This window comes from Ceratotherium simum, chromosome 16 (assembly GCF_057802395.1).
Source record: "Ceratotherium simum simum isolate JZ-2026a chromosome 16, ASM5780239v1, whole genome shotgun sequence".
In the NCBI taxonomy this organism is placed as follows: Eukaryota; Metazoa; Chordata; class Mammalia; order Perissodactyla; family Rhinocerotidae; genus Ceratotherium; species Ceratotherium simum.
This window is the reverse complement of record NC_141915.1, coordinates 45478660-45503521: the sequence shown is the minus strand read 5'-3', so window position 1 is coordinate 45503521 and position 24862 is coordinate 45478660. Positions and strand designations below refer to the sequence as shown.

Sequence of the window (24862 nt, the reverse complement as noted above, 5' to 3'; positions counted from 1 at the left end):
ATGAAAAAGAGAGAAATGGGAGAAAAACCCAATAAAGACAATATGAAAAATATTTCTTGTGCTGATGAATTAAACCAACTCTCAATAGGCCTGGCTGCTGGTGAGAGTGTTAACTGGAACTACCTTATTGGAAAGTGGTTTGGTGATACCCATCATAATCTTTTAAAATGTTCATAACTCTTACCCCACTAATTCCACCTTTGGGAATATAAAAAAAGCTTATGCCAAAGGGGAGAGGGAAGTGTTCACTACAGTCTTACTTATAATAAGTATAAAAAAGAAAAAAGTACCCAGAATTTAAATATCTAATGATGGTATTGTTAAGTAAACCAATGCATTTTCATTCCATGGAAAATTACATAGCCATACACAGCCTCTATGGAAAACAGTATGGAGATTCCTCAAAAAATTAAAAATAGAAATACCTTATGATCCAACTATCCCACTACTGGGTATCTACCCAACGAACCTGAAATCAACAATCCAGAGAGGCTTATGCACCGCTATGTTCATCGCAGCATTATTCACTATAGCCAAGACATGGAAGCAACTCAAGTGTCCCTTGACTGATGATTGGATAAAGATGATGTGGCATATATATACCATGGAATACTACTCAGCCATAAAAAGAAGACAAGGGGCCAGCCCCGTGGCCTAGCGGTTAAGTGCATGCGCTCCGCTGCTGGCGGCCCAGGTTCGGATCCTGGGCGCGCACTGACGCACCGCTTCTCCGGCCATGCTGAGGCTGCATCCCACGTACAGCAACTAGAAGGATGTGCAGCTATGACATACAACTATCTACTGGGGCTTTGGGGGGGAAAAAAAAATAAATAAAATAAAAAAAAAAAAAAAAAAGAAGACAAAATCGTCCCATTTGCAACAACATGGATGGACCTAGAGGGTATTATGTTAAGCGAAATAAGCCAGAAAGAGAAAGACAAACACTGCATCATTTCACTCATATGTGGAAGATAAACCAACACACAGACAGATAGAACTGTTTGGTGGCTACTAGGGGCAAGGGGGGTGGGGGTGGGCACAAGGGGTGGAGGGATGCATTTCTATGGTGACTGACAAACAATAATGTACAACAAAAATTTCACACACACACAAAAAGTGTGTGTGTGACCTAAAAAAATACCTAAAAAAAAAAGGAAAAAAAAATTACATAGCCATAGCTGTTATAAAAGATGGCTACCACAGGAAAAAATGCTTTTTTATAGGGTGGAGTTATATCATTTAACTTATATGAATTAATATCATATACCCAGTAAAAAGAGACATAAAATGAACAATGTAAATAATGCATGTGATTCTCCCTGACATTCCACAGGCAGCAAGCACATAAGTAGAGTGAACCTCAGATGGATAACATCAATTGATTATTTTATCAGATGGACTCATTTCCCCTATGCCTATCATATTGTGAGCATCTTAACTCAATGTAATTCTAGTACTAGATATATTTTGTATATGGGCTCTTAGGCAAGCCAACTACTTCACTTAATTGCTTAACTATAGGAATAACAATCTATTCCATCATTGGAAGAAAAAGTGACTATGTTGGACTTATCATGACTAGTATGTTGGTGTCTTTTATGGAGTCTTCCAATGGGATTTCAGAGCAATTTTGACTATACGAGATTTTTGTTATTTTAACTATATAGGGATTCAAAATATTAAGAGTGGTAATGATTGGATAGTAGGATTATGAGGGATTTTTTTCTTTAATTTAGATATTTAATTTAATTGGCATGTGACACTTTTTATATTGAAAAAAATAAAAGAAAGTAACAATTCACAGCTGAGCATTATGATGGTTATTTTCAGCACTGTGAAGACTAAAACTCTAATTAGACCTATTCAAGAGTACACAGAAAGACAATTGTGGAGATATTTAGGACTGGTCCCTTTGAATCTGACACTGGTATCAAGCCTACATAGCACCAAAAAAAAAAAAAAAAAGACTATAAGATCAATATATAGAAGAGGTAGCAGAGGAATCATGATTTAATAACTAGAAAAGAAATACAAAGATTGAGAATCTAAATCTTATATACTTTCTTGTTACATTTATTACCCACCTTTGAAAGACTTCAAAGCTGTTATCAATCTATTCTGAAAAACTTTCTTATCACCTGTAAGAAAAGGCACAATTCAGGACAGAGAATGACTCGCAAACAGAATATAAGGACTTTCCTCTGTGTGACTGACTTTAGAAATCTGTCCACTTTCAACTTCAAATCATGATGAAATTAAGCAGTGAAAAAAGTCCTCAGTATGGTCTAGAATGGTAGTCTGGTGGAGAAGGTTAAGTGGGTTAAAATTCTTGCTCTGCTACTGACTAGCTTTGTGGCCTTAGGCAAATTTTTTACCCTTTCTGTGCCTCAGTTTCTTCCACTGTAAAATGGGGATAAAGTGTCATCATTCTGTATGGTAAGGACAAAATTTGGCACATCTTTAGGGCTCAATAAATGCTAGCTGTTATTATTAATAGATCTACTTACTCTTTCACACCCAAGGCAACTGTTGGTTTGTATGCTACAGAGCTGAAACTCACATACCCATCTTTTCCTGTTCTATTTTTAACTCCTCATTCCTTATTTCTATCACATTTCCATTCTGTTTCCTTTACTTCTTACTCCTAATTTGACATGTCAGTGGCCTAATGAGTAACAGTAGGAATTTTCTTAGTCCTTATTTTTTTTTCTTTTTCAATGGCACTTTATTTTTCAAAAACAGGTGACTATTCCTCTGTGTTCTGCATCTTGATTCACTTCCTTCAGGTGTTCTCTTGTTTCTTGAGAGAAAATTTATAAACACAAGAAGGCCTTTGCCAGAAAACATCTTTAATAAATAAAGAGAACTCTGGTCCTGCAGAGATTTGAGAAAGTTTCTGGCATCTTCCAAACTTTTGCAAAATTGACAAATTCTCTGAGAAACAGGAGAAAGCCTAAAACCAGGAACACCCACCAGAGCCAGTACTGACCATCAAAATATCCAGGGAAATAGGTGGAAAACCTGACAATCAGGATCCACTTAATTAGAGAGAGACCAAATCTGAAATGGTTCCATACCTTCCTGCAGCTGAGGTGGTCAGGCAAAAACCCAATCCAGTTCAAGAGGAATGCCATGAAAAAAGTTAACATGAAAATCCCATCGTTTCCTATCTTCAGTTGGTAGGCATCATCAAAATCATCCCGACCCACAAAATCTGCATCTCTTCCAGGAACCAAAGGGATAGCAGCTTCAGCCTTGGTTCTCTCGACTTCATCAAAACTGGGCAGTGTTGTAGCCACATTATAAGACAGAGGGTTTGGAAACCCAGACTTATCTTTGCAGTCAAAATATTCTGTACTCTCTGCAGAGATGCTGCTGTAAGGTGGAGGAGCATCATCTGCAGCCTGTTCAGGCTCCCTGGGCTCCCCCTCATTACGCAACTGCTGGTACCAGCTGCTGCAAAGCTAATGCTTGAAGGCTGACTTCCAAACTGGTATAATAATATGAAAAATTTTAATTTCTCAGGAGTTGGTATAAGAATTACTTATATAGATAGATAGGCCTTTGCTAAGACAATGCTTTTTTAAAGTCACTTTGGGAAGATGTTGAGCCTTTGTGATTAAAGGAAGAAAGAAACAACATTCATAATAGACAGAGGAGAGAAATTTGGCATCCTTCCAGAAATTGAGAAGAACAGAGGGAAGAGTTTTCAGGGTTTAACTCTGCAAAGGACAAGCGTAAGGAAAAGGGAATCCCCAGCGGCAATATATGGAAAAGTGACTGGGAGAGAACAGGAATTTCTTATGAGGACTTTTGCAATGTTTACTGAAAAAGGCAGGATGTAAATCTCTCTCTTCTCCCTTTCAAAATCATCAGTAACATCTTGCCTCCTCAACAGTGATTCTGTGGAAGACAATTCTTTTGGTAGTTGAATTCTGCACTTGAGTTGGCACAGAGTAATAGAGAGACTGTTCATATCAGAGCAAGAGCTGGAGGATGGGTGCAGGAACACCTGAACGTGTGTTTCTTTAAAACATAAAAATCATAAGTAGAACCATAAGACTCAACTCTCCAGAGGTGACAGTAACACAAATGCAACTCACCATCTATTGGTAGTAATTTCAGCAGTTCCCCACATTCCTTATCATTGACTTCTATCCCCATGTCTCCAAGAACATTTTTTAGATCCCTGGCATCAATCTTTTCTCCTTTGAAAAGACAGAGTGTTTGTAGGTAAAAATTTTAGAAATTAATAACTCAATATTTTTAAAAGGTTCATAAGAACATGTTATTAGCTATATGATACGTATTTTTTAAAAATATACTTATAATAGCTTATATGCCATCATTCTCAATTTGGGGTTAAAGAGCAAAGACAAAATGGGATGTGGAAATACAGTGTGTCAATTGAAGCCAAAGCAAAATTGTTTCTATAATACTGATATAATGAAGGCTCTCTTAATGTTGGGGATAACGTGCAGAATGAAATCTAGTTACCAAATTGGATAATGAGTTGCCAAAAGAAATAATTATGGCTGGAGATATTATACTGACTTGGTAAATGACTGTTCACAAAAAGCACATTATCTTGAGCTTTCCAAAACTTTACCTTATTTATTAACATGCTTACCTAAAATTTAGCTATTGACATGTAGGCAAAGACATATATATATATATATATATATATATATATGAAAAAAGTCTCTACATTACATAAGACTTGCTATCAAAACAAGTCCTGTGGTTTATTTTTAAAACAGATAATCCAAGATCAAATGGATTTTATCAGGCAGAGATATTTTATAACTGAGGAAAATGTCAAAATTAATATGAATAGACTACTAGGACAATAGCATCTAAAATATAATTTATTATGGAGCATTTGGGTTTCAGTGTTATAGAAACTCACCTGTAAAATCTTTCATTCTCAGTGTCACATTTTTCAGATCAATCTTCCCATCAACTGTAAGACACAGAGCAGTCACAGACCAACAATAAGACTATTCTGTTTTCTTCACCTATGACACCTGCCCCCAACTAGAATGTTGATATCATCTTGAATTTTAGTTCTAGACTATTATATTCCATTTTTGTATAATACATACTTACTTAGATACATGAATAAATTCGTTTAAGTTCTTTCCTCCACTTTGTTTCATGCATCCCACTATTTCCTCCTCTATTCAGACTCTTTTATTCTTTTGTGTGTAGTCTGTTTTCTCTCCCTTTAACTGTTTATAAAATTCTCTTTGTTCCTGATGTTATGAAATTTTACAAGAATGTTTAGGTACAGGTTGAAAAAATTTTTATCCTGCTTAGCATTCAGTGGCCCTTTTCAATCTAGGGCTGCAGGAAAGGATAAGAAGAAATTAAATGATAAAATAGAGTAGTTCTAGAGGAACCTATTATATAAAACAAAAACAATAAGTTGGGAAGGGGATAAATGAAATTAAAATAGTCTAAGAACCTTGCACTGTCTTAAATGAAGATAAAAACCCAATATAAAATTGGATTACAATAAATTAAGGATGCATATTGTAATTTCTAGGGTAATCTTTAAAACTTCCAAACTAACAATAAAAATAATAATAAAAAAAATCAATCCAAAAAGAAGGCAAGAGTGGAAGGAAAGAGAATATTGAACAGGTGGTACAAATACAGGCATTGAGTAAATGTAGATTTAAACATAAATATGTCAGTAATTTCATAATTACTACTAATAATGCACAAATGTAAGTGATAGATTCAGATTGCTAATATTTTGTTTAGGATTTTTGCATATTTGTTTATGACAGAGATTAGCCTATGATCTTCTTTTTTTGTGTTGTCTTCATCAAGTTTTGGTATCAAGATTATGATAGTTTCATAAATCAAACTGGGAAGTGTTTTTTGTATTTATGTTCTTTGAACAGTTGGGGGCATTATTTCTTATTCAAAAGTTAGGTAAAATTTACCAAGGAAGTGATCTAAGCCTCTAAAACTTAAGAATTTAAAATATCTGAAACATAAGGATTCAGAGACGTTGAAAGTAAAAGGGTAGATAGATATAGATCATACAAATACTAAGCAAAAGTAAATAGTGTAGTTATATTAATATCAAACAAAATAGGCTTTAAGAAAAAAAAAATTTCTAAAGATAATGAAGTTTAATTCACCATGAAGAGGTCACAATTCTAAACTTGTATGCACTTAATAACATGGCCTCAAAATACATAAAGAAAATTACAAAATTACAATGAGAAAGAGAAAAATTCAAAATTGTAGTGGGAGATTTTAATACATCTTTGTCAGTAGTTAATAGAATAAGCAGAGAAAAATCATTAAGACTATGGGAAATTTGAACAACAAATTTAACAAACTTGATTTAACGGACATATAAGCAACACCGTACCCAATAATTTCAGAATGCATATTTCTTCACAAAGGGAATATTTACAAAAAATGACTATATACTGGGTTATAAAGCCAAATGTCAATAAATTTAAAAGTAATGGCAATAAGCCATCCAAAAATAATATTAAGAAAACAATTCTACTTACAATAGCATCAAAAAGAATAAATCACCTAGCAATAAATTTAACAAAAGAAGTACAAAACTCATAACTCAAACAGTACAAAACATTGCTGAAAGAAATCGAATAAGACCTAAATAAATAGAAAGACATCCCATGATCATGGATCAGAATACTTAATATTGTTAAGATGTTAATACTCTCCCCTACCACCCTCAACTGCCCCCACCCAACCCCCCACCAGGAACTGATCTGGAAATTCAAGACAACTCCTACCATGTGAAGAAAAAGGAACTCTCATACACTGCTGGTGGGAGTGCAAACTGGTGCAGCCACTGTGTAAAACAGTATGGAGATTCCTCCCAAAATTAAGAATAGAACTACCATATAATCCAGCTATTCCACCGCTGGGTTTTTATCCAAAGAACATGAAAACATGAATATGTAAAGACACGTGTACCTTTATGTTCATTGCAGCATTATTCACAACAGCCAAGGCTTGGAAGTAACCTAGGTGCCCATCAAGGGACGAATGGCTAAAGATGTGGTATATATATACAATGGAATACTACTCAGCCATAAAAAAAGATGAAATCTGGCCATTTGTGACAACATGGATGAACCTTGAGGGTATTATGGTAAGTGAGATAAGTCAGAGAGAGAAAGTCTAATACCGTATGATCTCACTCATAAATAGAAGATAAAAACAACAACAATTACATAGAGACAGAGATTGGATTGGTGGTTACCCTAGGGAAGCAGGGAGGGAGGAGGGCAAAAAGGATGATTAGGCACACGTGTGTGGTTATTTATTGTAATTAGTCTTTGGGTGGTGGACATCATGTAATCTACACAGAAACTGAAATATAATGATGTACACCTGAAATTTATATAATATTACAAACCAATGGTACTGCAATTAAAAAAAATCAATCCAGTAAATGTCTTTTTGTTGAAGAAATTTATCACAAAATAGATGAAAAGAATGTGCCTGCTTTCAACAAACTCTATTAAAAATGTTTTACATAAAAGAAAAAAAAAGACAACTCCTATCAAAATCCCTGCTGGCATTTTTGCCAACTTTGAAGAGCTGATCCTAAAATTCATACGGAAATGTAAGATATCCTAAATAGCCAAAACAATCTTGGAAAAGAACAAAATTGGAGGACTTAACACTTCCCAATTTCAAAACTTATTACAAAGCTACAATAATCAACACAGTGGGGTACCAGCATAAGGCTAGACATATAGATCAATGGAAAGGAACTGAGAGTCCAGAAATAAATCCTTACATTTACTGTCAATTGATTTTTGACAAGGGTATCATGACAATTCAATGGAGAAGAAGAGTCTTTTCAACAAATGGATTCCTTCCTCATACTATATACAGAAATTAATTCAAAATGTATCATAGACCTAAAATTAAAAGCTAAAACTATAAAAACCTTAGAATAAAATATAAGAATAAATCATTTTGACCTTGGGTTAGGCAAAGTATTCTTAGATATGACACCAAAAACACAGGTGACAAAAGAAAAAAAGGATAAATCGGATTTCATAAAAATTAAAAACGTTTGTGCTTCAAAGGACATCATCAAAAAAGTGAGAAAAACCACAGAATGGGAGAAAATATTTGAAAGTCACACATCTGATAAGGGACTTGTACCTAGAATATAAAGAACTCTCACAACTCAATAATGAAAAGACAACCTAATTGAAAAATGGGCAAAGAATCTGAATAGACATTTCTTTAAAAAAAATATACATCTGGTCAATAAGCACATGAAAAGATGTGCAACATCATTAGCCATTAGGGAAATGCAAATTAAAACTACAATGAGATACCTCTTCACATCTCTAGGATGGCTATAAGAAAAAAAAAGATAATAACTACTGGCAAAAATGTGGAGAAAATGAAACCCTCATATGTTGCTGATGGGAATGTAAAATGCTTCAGCTGCTTTGTAAAACAGTGTCAGTTTCTCAAAATGGTAAATATAGTTACCATATGACCCACCAATTCCACTCACAGGGACATACCCAAGAGCAATGAAAATATGCATCCACACAAAAACTTGCACATGACTATTCATAGCAGCATAGCCACAATGTGGAAACAACTCAGATGTCCATCAACTGATGAATGGAGAAACAAAATTAGGTGTATTCATACAATGGAAGATTGCTCGGCAATAAAAATGAATTAAAGTACTGATATATGATATGATGTGAATGAGCCTTGAAACACTACACTAAGTGAAAGAAACCAGTCACTAAGAAGCATATATTATATGATTCCATTTATAAGAAATCTCCAGAACAGGCAAATCTATAGAGATGGAAAGTAGATTAATGGTTGCCAAGGGCTGAGGGGGAGAGGAAGATAGAGAGTGACCGTTAATGGGAGGGGGTTTCTTTTTGGGGTGATGATAAAATTCTAAAACTGATTATGGTGATGGTTGCATAAATCTGTGAATATACTAAAAATCATTGAATTGCATACTTTAGATGGATGAATTGTATGGTATGTGAATTACATGTCAATAAAACTGCTGAAGAATATAATAAAATAAAATTTAAAAAATATAATAAAATAAAATTTAAAAGACACTTTAAATAGGATTTAAAAATCCTATTTTAAAGGATTCAAAAATAAATCCTTTAAATTAAAAGGATTTAAAAATAAATCCTTTAAATTAAAAGGATTTAAAAATAAATCCTTTAAATTAAAAGGATTTAAAAATAAATCCTTTAAATTAAAAGGATTTAAATATAAATCCTTTAATTTAAAAGGATTAAGATCATAGGGTAGTTCTTCAAATACAATGCAATTAAGCTAGAAATAAAGTATATAGGAGTACCTCCATATGTTTTTAGAAGAAAAAATAACTTATCTACATAACCCAAGAGTTGAGAATAAATCACAATAGAATTAGAAAATCTTTTAAACTGAATGACTAAAAATATACCATGTATCAAAATTCATGGGATAAAGCTAAAGCACCACTTATAATGTATTGACACAAAAAATATACTAGAAAAGAATAAAAAGAAAATTAATAAGTGAAGCATGCACCTTAAATTAGAAAAAGAAGAGCAGAATAAACTCAAAGAAAATTATAAAGATAGGAGCAGAAATTAATGAAATAGAAAATAAATGTAAAATGCAGACATTCAACAAAGGAAAAAGTTGGTTGTTTGGAATGACTATTAAAAATTGTTAGGCCCTTGTCAAGACTTACTAAGAAAAAAGAGGAAAGGCATAAATAATCAATATTAGAAATGAAAAAGGTATTCCATACAAATCTTGCAAGCACTAAAAAAACAATAAATATGTTAAAAATAATTTTGTTTAAATAAACTTGAAAATTCATATAAAACTGACAAATTCCTAGAAAAACACAGCTTACTAAACTGACATAAGAAGAAACAGACTCATAATTCTTAAGTTAAAAAAATTCCAAGAACACAAACAACAAAAAAATAATAAGGCCCCGATGTCTTCATTGGTTAATTCTACCAAACATTTGATTATACAAACTCTTCCAGATAATTGATACAGGAATTACTCTTCAACTTATATTATGATGCTATCCTAATCTTATTAGCAAAACCTGATGAAGACAGCACAAAAAAGGAGAATCACAGGCCAATCTCTTACAAAGGTGGATGCAAAAATCCTCCACAAAATATTAGAAATCTGAATCCAACAATATATAAAAGTGATAATACATCATGATCAATATATTCCAGTAATGCAAAGTTGTTTTAATATGTGAAAATCAATCAATGTAGTAACCTAGATTATTAGATTAAAGGAGAAAAATTATACACAGTGATCAGGTGCAGAAAAAGAACTGGATAAATATCAACATCCACAACAAAAACTCTTAGCAAAATAGGAATAGAAGGGAATTCCTTTAATCTGATAAAGATTACACACACAAAAAAATTCAGCGAAGTAATATTTAATGGTGAAATATGGAAATATTTCCCTTTGAGATTAGAAACAAGGATGCCCACTATCATTATATTTATACAATATTATACCGGAAATCTTAACTGGTGCAGTAAGGCAAGACAAAGAAATAAAAGTTATAATTATTGAAAAGAAAGAAACAAAACTGTCATTATTTGGAGATATGATTATTTGTAAATGTAGAAAATCCATGAGAATATTCAGAGAAGTCATTATAATTTATTAAAGAGTATAGAAAGGTTGCTGGGTACAAGTTCACTACATAAAAATCAATAATATGTTTTATGTATTGGCAACAAACAGAAAAAAAGAAATTTTAAAAAGACACCATTTACAATAGCATAAAAAAACACCTAGGAATAAATCCATTGAAGTAAGTGCAACACTTTACATAGAAAATTATAAAATAGCTGGCCTGAGGCACTGGGGCTCCAGGAAGGCAAAGATGTTGGTTTTGTTAATCCCGGCCACCGTCCAGGCTGTGAGCAAGAGGAAGCTGCAAGCCCACCTGGGCTGCCCTCACTCTGGCACTTGCAGTGGTAAACAACTTCTTAAAGATAAGCTTGAACAAGTAGGTGTGAAAGTTTGTGCCCAAACCAGGGGTTGTATTGGCCTTTCTTATATTCTAGAAAATGCGAAGACAAAAAGAGATTCTGATGAAGTTGTTCGAGATGGAGTCAGAGTGTTCATCAAAAAGACAGCATAGCTAATACTTTTAGGAACAGAAATGGACTATGTTGCAGACAAATTATCCTCGAAGTTTGTGTTCAATAACCCAAACATGAAAGGAACTTATGGCTGTGGAGAAAGCTTTAATATTTGAAACCTGAGGACTAGTCTGGCTGTAGCTCCAGGAGGCTTGCGGAAGATTTCAGGCTTACTGAAAAAATCACGTGACTGTTATGTGCTTAAGGTTATAATGTATGGCTGCCTTACGAGGAAAATAAAGTGATGCATTTTGAAAATGAAGCCAGTATGTTATTTTACAAAAGTGATTTTGTATTCTTTTTAGGGGACAGAAAATAAGAAGCCATTGCTCTCTTTGGGTCATTTTTCTGTTCTGTAAAGAAAAAAATCCTATACTGCACTTAATTCTCTTGCATCCTTTTTGTTAGAACTAATTTCACTCAATTTCCCTTTCTGCAGGGATTTCAGGAAATGTATTCTTAATAGGTGTGCAATAATTAGATTAGATTTCTGTTGAATGGCTTAAAAGTGCATCTCCTTCAGCATTTTTCTGACCAGATTGATGACTTTTAAAATTCAGAGGCAGGAAGTCCTGACTGCTGGTTGTGCACTGTTTTTTGTTTTTGTTTTTTTTTAGTCTAAACTTGGTCTGATCTTTTTAGAGTTTTATAAAATTATTCATTGTCTGATGCCTCATTTGCTTACCCTTTAACAGTACCAGCCATTATATGAAAGTATCAGGCAAAGATTTCCTTGAACTGTAGTGCAGAATAGTTCTGAGTGGTGGTATCAAAAGGTAAGAAATACTTCACTCACCTGTTTTTTAATCCATTTCTTTTGCCACCCTAAATGTCTGCTCAAAGATGGGATCTCAAGTTGACTTAGATTCTTTTAGTTGACAGGTCACTTAAAAACCATCTTGCCCACCCTGCTCAATTCTATACCTGAGGAAGAAAAACCCCAGGGAAGCTGAAGGTCTTTTGTCCATCCTCACAGTATAAGCTAGGTAGGGCCAGAGCAGAGACTCTACCCCACACACCCACCTTGTTGTAGGTGATATGTATGCTCTGTGCTCTGAGATCTATGCTACTTGACTGTAGAGAGTTGGCACTATAGAAGAGTGGGGAAAGGACAGTTTTAATGGTGTTTTCAAAAATGGTGCTGGGAAAATTAGATATCCATATGGAAAAAAAAAGAAACTTGACTCCTACATCATCTTATACACAAAAATCATTTCCAAGTGGATTATAAACTAAATTTGAGAGGGAAAACAAGCAAACTTTTAGAAAGTAATATTGGAGAATACTTTAGTGACCTCGGATAGGGAAAGATTTCTTTAAAAGAGTACAAAAGACACTAACCATAAAGGAAAAGATCGATATATTTGACTACATTAAAATTAAGAACTTCTGTTCACTAGAAGACATCATTAAAAGAACAAAAAGGCAAGCCAAAGAGAGAAGATATTGGCAATACAAATAATCTTCAGAGGGCTTATATCAAGAATATGTAAAGAACTTCCACAGATCAATAAGAAAAAGACAACATAGTAGAAAGACAGGCAAAATAGTTGAAAAGGCAGTGTGCAAAAGAGGCTATCCAATTAACTAATAAATATATGAAAAGGTCTCAACTTCATTAGTAACCACAATAAGTTACTCCTATACCCATTATAAAGAAGCCAGTCACAAAAAGTTGTGTGCTGTGTGATTCCACTCATATAAAGTTAAAAAAATGGGCAAACTATAAAATTTGAGATGCACATTTATGTGGTAAAGTATGAAGAAAATCAAGGGAGTGATTATCATAAGGAACATCGTGGTGATTAAATTTAGTGGGCAGTGCCGGGAAAAATAACACACAGAGGCGTCTGGCATGCTGGTGGTGGGTATGCAGTTGTTTGCTTTATAATAATTAGTTACGCTGTAAATTTATGTTTTATACACTTTTCTCTATGTATTGTGTATTTTTCTACATATTAAGAAAAGGAAAAACATTACTCCAAATCCTGTCTCCCACAGAAACAATCACCAGTCATTCCACAGACACTCATCTATGAAGCTGCACAGATAAGATGGGCAGATACAGAGAATTATTTTTTTTTAAACATTATACATATATGGTTTTTAAAATAAAAATCTGGAATTCAATAAATATACTTCACTACAAGAGATATTTCTGAAGAGATCCTTTTAATTTTAAGAGAATATGAAAAGCATTGAGGTGAAGCCATATTTTTTAACTTTATCTTTTTATTTTAAAAACTATCAACTGATTCCCTGCCATGAAAAGTATTTTCACACTTCCTTTCATTCCTTTTCCTTCGCTTTCATATTTTTATTATTTATGTTATCATAGTTATACTAACACATACAAACATATTATTTTATATCCATAATCTCCACAACTGTCTAGTACTTGTTCTACACTTAAATAGATTAACAGCACAGGTCACCACCAGCCTTTTTACATTGTTTCTTTTTGCTCAATTTTCAGTCATCTCTTAATTAACTGTATTTCATCATAGTTTTTTTCTTCAAGATGTGCTGAATTCATTTAGTTTTTCCATGTTTATGAAAGCCTGAATTTTTCCTTTATATTTGAATGACATCTTAGCTATATATAACGTTCTTTGTCACACTTTCTTTTTCAACTTTGCAGACATTCCTCCACTCTTTTTTTTTTTGCTGTGGAAGATTCACCCTGAGCTAACATCTGTTGCCAGTCTCCCCCTATTTTGTATGTGGGCTGCCGCCACAGCACGGCCACTGACTAGCGGTGTAGGTCTGTGCCCGGGGAACTGAACCTGGGCTGCCAAAGCAGAGAGCGCTGAACTTAACCACTAGGCCACCAGGGCTGGCCCTCCTCCACTCTTTTCTGGAGTTGAATGTTGCTTTGGAAACCTATTATTTCCCCTTCCCATCCATTATGTGCTTTCTATCATCTGTATGTCTGAAGAATTCTTATTTTTTCCTTGAAGTTCAATAAGTAAACTAGGAAACATTTCACTATAGAGCACTCTGGATCAACATTTTCTGGAACCTGGTGTGGAGTTTTTGATCTGCATTCATTCCTTCATTTTAGAGAAATTTTCTTTTTGTCCTTAAACTATAATTGATTTAACATTTTTTACTTGCTATATTCTCTACTCTAAAGATATTTTATAGTCTCACATTGAATCACTTTGTGAATCATCCATATCTACTAGATTTTTGATAGCTTTAATCTTTTCCTCTTCATTTACTGTGATTAAGTTCTCTCACTCTGTCAGTAATATGATTTTCACCTATCTCTATTTTTTACTTTGATGTTTATAATTTGTTTAATAATTCTATAATGATTTTTGGTACTCATTTTGTTTAATTATGCAGTTTCTCTTTTAATATTATCATGTTATATTACCATCTCATTTTTGAGCTCTAGTTATATTGAATCCATTAAACTTGTTCTGTAAAATGAATTGTCAAGAACCTCTTTTTGGTTGTTCCTTAGGTTATATTTTCTACTAGATGGATTATTTGTCTTTTGCATGCTATCTTCCTTTCATTCTATCTTTCCTTCCCTTTTTCCTTTTTCTATTTTTCTTCGCTGTGTTAATGATAGAATTATTGCCATGTCCTTTCTTTTCATCTTACATATGCTTCAGCAGCTCTGTCCAGATATTCACTTTGTTCTCAGAACTTAATGTAACTTTTAATTGCCTTTCCTATAGCATCTGGGACTAGTTTGCTTTCTTTAGTGAGATGCAATTGAGAAAATTGTTCTATCCACTTTTATTGTAATCTAAGAGTGTGGTGAGGTATTATGTAGTTTTTGTTACACTTGAGCCCTGCTCTCATATCTGAGGTTTGGTTAAATGTCCCAACAGGGTTCATTGCTCTTACACTTCTAATTAAGTGGAATGAATCCTAGTTAAGACATTTAACCAAATCCCAGATCTGTCCATGGGATGGTATTCTTGGGCTTCACATCAAACTTCCAAATCAGCCTATAGCTCTGAAGCTTTTACTTCCATTAATGAGTGATTCCTATTGTTCATTTCCCCTGTTTTATCAATTTCTCCCCAGTCGTTGTTTCTACTCCTTCCTAGTAAATGAAGAGAGAGAAAAAATGTTATTTATTCAATTTACTTCATCCCAGATCTGGGCATTTTAGTGAGAAATCTCTGGATTTCACCAATTTAGTTTCTGAGGAAGCAGAAAGGCTAAGAGGAGCCTAGCTCTGCTGTACTACTGTTTCTACTCTAGAATCTTTTATTTCTTTAGTTGTCCCCTTTAAACATTTATGTCTTTAGGTTGGTCTCCTTTTATTATTTGATTGGTGTTAAATTTCCTTTGCTGATTTTTTACTTTGTTTTTGTTGTTCAGTTTGTTAGGTATTAGAGGAAAAAAAACTAGACAGATTTTGTTTTTTTCATCATCTTAAACTGGAGTCCTCTGGACCAGTTTAGATAGTTTTAATTAACCGTTTCTTGAAGATTTGAAAGAACTTACTCTTAAAACTCTCTGGGCCTGTCACCTTTTGTTGGAGTGATGGGTGGTGGTGGAGAGTTGCTAGGTATAATCATTTGATAGTTTTTTTCAACTATCGTTACTGGTCTATCTATATTTTTCACTTCTTCCTTGATCAATATTGGTAATTTATTTTTTTACCCTGGAAAAATGTTCATTTTATTAATATATTTAACATCTTAATCTCATGTGATATATAATATCTTATTATAATAGTATTACTATGCTCACTATTCAGAGTTATATCTCTTTTAAAATTCTTAATGTGTTTCTCTCTATCCCCTTTTAATCTTTCTGTCTATATCAGAACAGCTGAGGCATACATGCTAGAAATAACCATTAATCAATTTTAATCATTCTTCATCATAGGCTGTTTTCCTTTTCTATCACTTACAGTTTAATGTTTCTTTTAAATCTTTCTTATTCTATTTTCCTTCTCTTCTTCATTTTTTGACCTAAGAATGGTCTGTTAGTACTCTCACTAATTTTTATTATTCATAGTGGAAGACATTTGCTGGTCTTGGATTAATAAAGGGACAGGATGTGCTTTCATTTGAGACCTACATGCTTTTAAAAATGCCCTGTTGATACCAAATAAACACTATCATTGGTCTATGGATGCTCTCAAACCCAAGTTATCCTAAAGGGAATACATTTTGTGTGTGTGTGTGAGAGGAAGACTGGCTCTAAGCTAACATCCACTGCCAGTCCTCCTCTTTTTGCTGAGGAAGATTAGCTCTGAGCTAACATCTGTGCCCATCTTCCTCTATTTTTTTTGTATATGGGATGCCACCACAGCATGGCTTGATGTGTGGTGCATTGGTCCATGCCTGGGATCTGAACCTGTGAACCCTGCACCGCTGGAGCAGAGTGCGTGAACTTAACCACTACGCCACCGGCCATTCCCCGGGAACACATTTTTATTTACAATGCTTACCATCAACTGGTAGGTTTTGTGAAAAATCTTCAAGTTCTTTATGTGAGAGCTCAATTCCCATATTTCCCAGAAACGTGTCCAGGTTATTCATATCAATCTTTCCTCCTTAGGAGAGCAAAGTATCATAAAAAGACATCAAGATGTGAGAAAAATCCTTATTAATTCATGTATATTATGGTTATCACTTTAATCATGAAGACATTAAGGTCCAGTAAGACCTAGTCAAGGGTACAAGAAGGGTCAACATTAAAACTAGATGTAGAATCTCATCCTCTGACTATACCTTTTGTTCATATCAACATGGTGCAAGTTCTAAAATGGCTGGGTAGTTTTCCAGGGATTTATGGCATAACATATCTAACATATCCATAAATATTGGGAAAATACACATGAGATTTTCAATGTAATAAAAATAAGTTAGTATATATGAAAAATAAGAGAATATCTCAGATGTATCTACTTTTTCATCACACTTTGCACTCACTTTTAAGAGTCTTCACACCATCCAGCAACCTTTTTTGAAACACTTTTCCTTCAGCTGTAAGAGAAAAGGATAATTCAGGGCAGAGAAAAATAATAAGGGACATTTACCTAAACAATACAAATTCTACAACTCTTCCCATAATCCCATAAAAAAGAAAGATAGACTTTTAAATGATTTTTTCTGGGGCTGGCCTGGTGGCGCAGCAGTTAAGTGCGTGCGCTCTGCTTTGGAGTACCAGGGTTTGGCAGGTTCAGATCCCAGGCATGCACCGATGCACCGCTTGTCAAGATTTACTAAAATAAAGATGTCAATTATTCTAAATATATATATATATAAATATATAATATAAGGTAAATATATATATAATTTAGTATAAATTTTTCAGAATTCCAATGTTGTTTTACTATAACAACTTATAAAATGATTTTAAAGAACAAATGGAAGAATAAATGCCCAACTGTAGCCAAGAAAATTATGAAAAAGAAAATTAGAATGGAGATTTGCGTTACCGGATATTAACACTTACTATAAAACTACTATAATCAAAACAAAATTTCATTGACAAGTAATAGATAAATAAGAAGGCTAAACAAAATAGAGCTAAAAAATAGATTCCAATATAATGGATAACTTGATATATATTAAAGAATAATTTAGGGCCGGCCCGGTGGCATAGTGGTTAAGTTTGTGTGCTCTGCTTTGGCGGCCTGGGATCTGCAGGTTCAGATCCTGGGCGTGGACCTACACACCACTTATCAAGCCCTGCTATGGCAGCATCCCATACAAAGTAGAGGAAGATGGGCATGGATGTTAGCCCAGGGCCAATCTTCCTCACCAAAAAAAAAAAAAAAAAAGATTTTTTTTCTGAGATTTACCTAATTTGCTTTCAAATAGTAACAAGGTTTTTTGGAGAAAGACTTTAATGAGGCAAATCTGTTCATTCTTGCATAAAAGGCAATGATTATTGGCTTAAAACTTATAAGACATATACCCCATTTGATTTACTTGTATCTCTGATTTCTTTCCTTCCACCTTTTACTCTTCCATTTTCACATCCCTTCCACTTACTCTCAGGCATATTAATGGAATCAAGGACAACAACATACATATCTTATTTGCAGGAATGAGTGAAATAGCTATTGCCTACCATAATAAAAATTAAATGACCCAGATTTTCTTTGGCAAAAATTGAGTAATTCTAAAAGCTTTCAAAAATTATTAAAAAAAAAAACCAACCTGGTAACAATTTGGCATCATTTTAGAAGAAAATCTCATAGACTAGCACTCTAAAGCACATATATGTTTTAAATCCTTACCATCAACTGGTAGATTTTTTACTAAATTCAAATATTCCTCATCTGTGACCTCTACTTTCAAGTCTTTCAGAGCATTGTCTAGGTCACTGACATCTACCTGCTCTCCTAGAAAAGACAGAAATGGTGACAAAAAAGAATTTGAGAACACAAAATTGGTGAGTTATTACAATCAAATGCTGCTAACTAGTAATATTTTCACTTATGCACCATTAAGATAATTTCATGAGTACTTAAAAATCAAGTATTTTACAACAAAAACATTAAAATTTATAATCACCTTGATCGATTATGTAAACAAGTAAAAATTAAAACAAACAATAATTTGGTTCCTTGCTTCATAAAGTAGAAATTTAAGTATTTCTCCTGATAGTTTTGAAATTATATTTCAAATAATGTTAGGAGCACTACGATGTTATGCACATAAATTTCATCTAGAAAGGTACATAGATTATATGCCTTATATGAATTAATTAATTATTAGTTAATACAATGTTACATAAAAATACACAGGGTTGATGCTTGTTAGAAAGTATGTTTAAAAAATGGGGGCTCAGGCTTCCATAATAATTTTTGTTTTCTACTATTTTTATGGTAAATAATCTTTTGATTATTACAAATACTTTTATACTTTGCAACCTTAGAAAGGGAAAACAATTTTAGTTTAATTAAGCCTTTTGGTTTAAATCAGCAGAAAATGAATCTCTCAAAGTTTACTGTCAGCAAAGCCTAAAATCCTAAACTTTTAGTCAATAAATTAGATATGTTGTATATTTCAAGTGTATATGTCTAGTATGGATTTCTTTTATTTATTCTCCTTGGAACCCACTTGGCTTCTTAAACTGGCACCATTTATTGGTTCTGGAAAGTTCTCTTCAAATATTGTCTCTGTCTCATTCTCTCTCTTTTTTCTTCCTGGCATTCCAATTAGATATATGTTATATTTTCTGTTCTATCCTCTATGTCTCTTAACTTCTCTTTCATATTTTCCATTTCTTTGTCTTTCTGTGCTACATATCTTGTAATATCTTAAGTTCCTTAGTTCTTTCTTCAGCTGTTTATAAATTACTGTTAAATCCTTCAAATATTTTAAATTTCTACTATTTTCATTTCTCAAGGTTCTTTATCAAATCTGCTTGCTCTTTATTCATGTATATTCAAGTCTCTCTTTTAATTCTTTATTTTTTTTAACATTTATTCAAAGATATTTATTGAGCATCTGCTATGCTAGGTATTAGGATACAAACTCTGAGCCATACAGGCTTACAGTTTATAGAGACAAATAGTAATCAACAATCACAGGAGCAAACGTAAAACTGCTATTGTGGCAGTTGCTACAAAGAGGAGATAACATATATTTGTAATAGTGAGATCCCACCTTGTCAAGGAAAGCATAAGAGAGCCCTGGGTGGGATATGTAAATCTGTGTACATGTTCTTTTTTTTTTTTTTTAATCTTTTGTTTATTGCAGTAACATTGGTTTATAACATTGTAAAAATTTCAGGTGTACATCATTATACTTCTATTTCTGCATAGATTACATCATGTTCACCACCAAAATACTGATTACAACCCATCACCACACACATATACTGAATTATCCCTTTCACCCTCCTCCCTCCCCCATTCCCCTCTGGTAACCACCAATCCAATCTCTGTCTCTATGTGTTTGTTTATTGTTGTTATTATCTACTACTTAATGAAGGAAATCATACGGTATTTGACCTTCTCCCTCTGACATAGTTCACTTTGCATTATACCCTCAATGTCCATCCATGTTGTCACAAATGGCTGGATTTCATCGTTTCTTATGGCTGAGTAGTATTCCATTGTGTATATATACCACATCTTCTTTATCCATTCGTCCCTTGATGGGCACTTAGGTTGCTTCCAAGTCTTGGCTATTGTGAATAACGCTGCAATGAACACAGGGGTGCATGTACCTTTACAAATTGGTGTTTTCAAGTTCTTTGGATAAATACCCAACAGTGGAATAGCTGGATCACATGGTAGTTCTATCCTTGATTTTTTGAGGAATCTCCATACTGTTTTCCATAGTGGCTGCACCAGTTTGCACTCCCACCAGCAGTGTATGAGAGTTCCCTTCTCTCCACATCCTCTCCAACACATGTTGTTTCCTGTCTTGTTAATTATAGCCATTCTGACGGGCGTGAGGTGATATCTCATTGTAGTTTTGATTTGCATTTCCCTGATAGTTAGTGATTTTGAACATCTTTTCATGTGTCTTTTGGCCTTCTGTATATCCTCTTTGGAGAAATGTCTGTTCAGGTCTTTGGCCCATTTTTTAATTGGGTTGGTAGTTTTTTTGTTGTTGAGATGCATGAGTTCTTTATATATTTTGGAGATTAAGCCCTTATCAGATGCATGGTTTGCAAATATCTTCTCCCAATTGTTACGTTGTCTTTTCGTTTTGTTGATGGTTTCCTTTGCTGTGCAGAAGCTTTTTAGTTTGATGTAGTCCCATTTGTTTATTTTTTCTATTGTTTCTCCTGCCTGGTCAGACATGGTGTTTGAAAAGATGTTGCTAAGACCGATGTCGAAGAGCGTACTGCCTATGTTTTCGTCTAGAAGTTTCACAGTTTCAGGTCTTACATTCAAGTCTTTAATCCATTTGGAGTTAATTTTTGTGTATGGTGTAAGGTGAGGGTCTACTTTCATTTTTTTGCATGTGGCTATCCAGTTTTCCCAACACCATTTGTTGAAGAGACTTTCTTTTCCCCATTGTATGTTCTTGGCTCCTTTGTCAAACATTAGCTGTCCATAGATGTGTGGGTTTATTTCTGGGCTTTCGATTCTATTCCATTGATCTGTGTGTCTGTTCTTGTGCCAGTACCATGATGTTTTGGTTACTATAGCTTTGTAGTATATTTTGAAATCAGGGAGTGTGATACCTCCAGCTTTGTTCTTTTTTCTCAGGATTCCTTTAGCTATTCGGGGTCTTTTGTTGTTCCATATAAATTTTAGGATTCTTTGTTCTATTTCTGTGAAAAATGTTGTTGGAACTTTGGTAGGGATTGCATTGAATCTACAGATGGCTTTAGGAAGTATGGACATCTTAATTATGTTAATTCTTCCAATCCAAGAGCACGGAATATCTTTCCATTTCTTTGTGTCTTCTTCAATTTCTTTCAGAAATGTTTTATAGTTTTCGGTGTACTCTTTTAATTCTTAAACTATATGAAGCATGCTTATTTAATAATTTTTTTTTCTGACAATTCCAAAATCTAAAATCTCTGCTGATCTGATTCTGCTATATGTTGTTCATGATGGCTTTTACTCCTGGTGCCTTGTTTCCTTGTTTATTAATTTTAGACTATGAACTGTTCTTTATGTGAAATTCTCTGTTTTGAGATGAAGATGAGTATCCTTCATCACATGAAGAACACTTCAACACATGTGAAGTGTTCCTTTAGAGATTATCTGAATTTGCTTATGTCAGTTGCCTGAGGGCATCAGTCATCCAGCATCACTTTAAATTTTCACTTTAAATTATCACTTTAAATGGAGGGGGCATGGCGGGGGAACTTGATGTAGCTTTAGTAGTGATGACCCCTCTCTTGTGCCCTGAGATCCAGCTATGCACATAGGAAGAGCAAAAGGTGGGTTCATTTCTCCTCCATTGTTCATCATGAGAATTCATATAACTATTGAGAATAAAAAAAAGTACCTCAACTCCTAATAAAAGATTGATTCTTCCATAGCCATGGTAAAGTAACCACCACTACTGGTTTTAAACTTGTTTAATCAATCAATGACAACTTGCCTCAGTGAACACACTTCTGAAAGCCAACCAATCAGTGACAGCACTTTACTTCAGAAAGTCAGCCACATAGGAACAGTCACACTCCAGTTAATACTCTCATGAATACCAACCAACCAGTCTTACTTCAGAAAGTGTGTTTCTACAATCTCCACCTACTCATGCTTCTGAGTTTGCCAATCTCTGAACGCCACACTTCCCCCGAATCCTATATGATCAGCATTCTGCTCTGCACAGTAGAGACTGCCTGACCAACTTTGTACTTTTTATTTTGGATAATGAGTGGTGGTGTCGGCTTTTAAGAATTCTGGAGAGTCCGCTCATTTTGAAGACCCTCATTTGGCAGCATTAAGGGGACTGTTGGACCAATAGGTGTACTCACCAAGACCCTTGTGTCCAATTTCTACTTGTCTTCACATTTGCTGCCAAGCGAGTCAGTCTCAACAACAATTTGAGCTCTGACTGGTTTTACTGAGTTCTTTTGGTGAATTTATTTGGTTATCCTAAGATTTGTCTTCATTATTAGTGCTGGGTCTTTGTATAAGGTAATTAGACTTTTTGATTTGTAGTATGTTGTTTAGTAAGTATTTTTGCCATTAACTTGCCTATTTTCTCCTACTTGCTCTGCTTTTACTTTCATTTGTCTATTTGAATAAAGTCGTGTCTCATGTATTTTTTGTTGTTGTTGTCCTGGATTGTATTATTTTTATTGAATATATAAGTGAGGATCTCATAGGGGATGGATGAAATCACAGGCCCTTAAGGAATAATGGTTGTAGGTTTGTTAGACTGGCAACCAATTCTTGCAAGGCCAATAGTCAAGCTTAAAAAATCTTTATGAAAGCATCACTATCTTCTCATTTGTGAGAGTTTTTTTTTAAATTCTAAATTGTAGGGTCAGTGATTTTCATGTTGATAGTACAGCCCTTCATAACCTCCGCTTGGCTGGAGAATCCAAGACTCCATTTATAAACATGCTTTCGACTGATTTTAGTAACTCTTTCTTGTTCATCCTGGGCTCTTTCATGTTTGTCTACGTCAACTCTTGTACTCACCTTAGTAAATGCCAGAATTTCTAAAAACAATGGCTATTTTGGGACACTTTTGACATATAAAAAATAAAAAATTAATACATGTAAGGGGATCTCTAAAAATTAGGAGAAAAAAATAACAAAATAGTACTATTCTTTAGTTGGTATATATACCAGCCTCAAAAAAAAAAAAAAAAAAGCTATCTCCAAGATAGTTTCTCTAAGCTTCTGTAACCTACTCTCCTTTCATTACTCTCTCTCGCCCTCTCAGCTTTATCTATACTACTTGCTAATATTCTTTCTACTCTTTTTGCATCTTCCCTGACTTCCTAGACAAGGAACACTTCCTCATGGATTTTCTCAGAAAAGGATCAATGAATTGTATAATATCTCCTTAAAATTGTTAGACTAGAAATCAGTTTTACAAAAATTAAATTTAAACCCTGGTCTAGAGCTCAGTTAGTTATAATTAAGGATTTTTTTAAACTTCAGAATGTTAGACAGAAGTTTATTGTAGAATTTGGGTTTTTGTTAAACACTTATCTTCCTGGACTACCAGATCTATATATCAACTAGTTTACTTAATTAGTAGCTCCTAAGATGGAGAAAATATTTAAAAGCAGCAGACTAAAGAAAGACAAGTAAAGAAATATGTAAATAAGCCAGTTGTGCCTGACTCGAAAATTGACCTTGAGAGGGTATTACTTAGGGCCATTTCAGAAGGCTTTCCCTCAGGTGTGGATTGGATAAAGATTTAAAATTGTAAACAAAATAAAGATAAACAATAGATTTCAGGAAAATTCCAAATAATATTCTGGGATAGGCCCAATAGTTGAAGTAAAGGAAGTCTTGTCCTTTCTTTGTACAAAAGGACTTAGATCTGAATCAGGGGATACAGAAAAAATAAATTGAAATGGAAAATTGCCAATTTAGAAAATATCTAATATGTGGCTGAACATTTTCAGAGAGCTTTGACACAAAATAAGCTAGAAATGAAAAACAAACATATGACATTTCAGAGAAAACAACTAGTCTTCCAAACAGAAACAAGACCAAAAGGTCCTCTGTTTACAAACAATTGGGAATCTATGTATGCGGACACCTGTACCAAGCAGGGCGGCTATTAAAAGAACTAATGTTTAACCATATTGGCTAAGAAACAGAGGACAACAATCCAAAATCTATCTAGTGATATTGCTCCAACACAGACCTGGGCATCTGACAATTTGCTGTACTTTCTCTGTGTACCCAATGGAGACTGAATAAAGATAGATAACAACACTGTTTTATTGCTACAGGTGCCACTATATCTGTCATTAATCCCACACCATAAAACATCAAACCCCTTAGAGTAAATGTTTAAAGTCTGAAAAACAAGAAAGAAGGCAAATTAACTGGTAATAAATACAGCGAGAGAAAGAAAGAGTGAATGAGTGAGTTGCTCACGTACTTTTGAGAAATAGAGACAGAGAGTAGATTTGTCTTAAAATAGTAATGTCTGATTGTGCCAGAATGTGAAAGAAGATAGTAAAAGACAAACTCAAAGGTGCATAGTAAGTTGTAAAATACTTGAGGGGAAATAAACTTTATTTACTAAATCACCAAAGTAGTGGGAATTTCTAACAAT

At 33.9% G+C, this 24862-nt stretch overlaps 1 protein-coding gene and 2 pseudogenes across 1 annotated transcript in view; 1 reads left to right on the top strand and 2 right to left on the bottom strand.

Annotated features, from left to right (window-relative positions):
• Positions 1–24862, bottom strand: part of LOC147915048 (uncharacterized) — a 79455-nt gene that overhangs the window by 4693 nt on the left and 49900 nt on the right. The window contains exons 26-31 of the mRNA XM_087441350.1: positions 18427–18531; positions 17111–17164; positions 16627–16731; positions 4910–4963; positions 4104–4208; positions 2085–2138 (exon numbers count right to left, since the gene is read on the bottom strand). Coding sequence (XP_087297476.1) covers positions 2085–2138; positions 4104–4208; positions 4910–4963; positions 16627–16731; positions 17111–17164; positions 18427–18531 — 477 coding nt within the window. The remainder of the gene's footprint in view (positions 1–2084; positions 2139–4103; positions 4209–4909; positions 4964–16626; positions 16732–17110; positions 17165–18426; positions 18532–24862) is intronic.
• On the bottom strand, positions 2807–3976 carry LOC147915050 (NEDD4 family-interacting protein 1 pseudogene; annotated as a pseudogene).
• Positions 10937–11314, top strand: LOC147915049 (iron-sulfur cluster assembly 1 homolog, mitochondrial pseudogene; annotated as a pseudogene).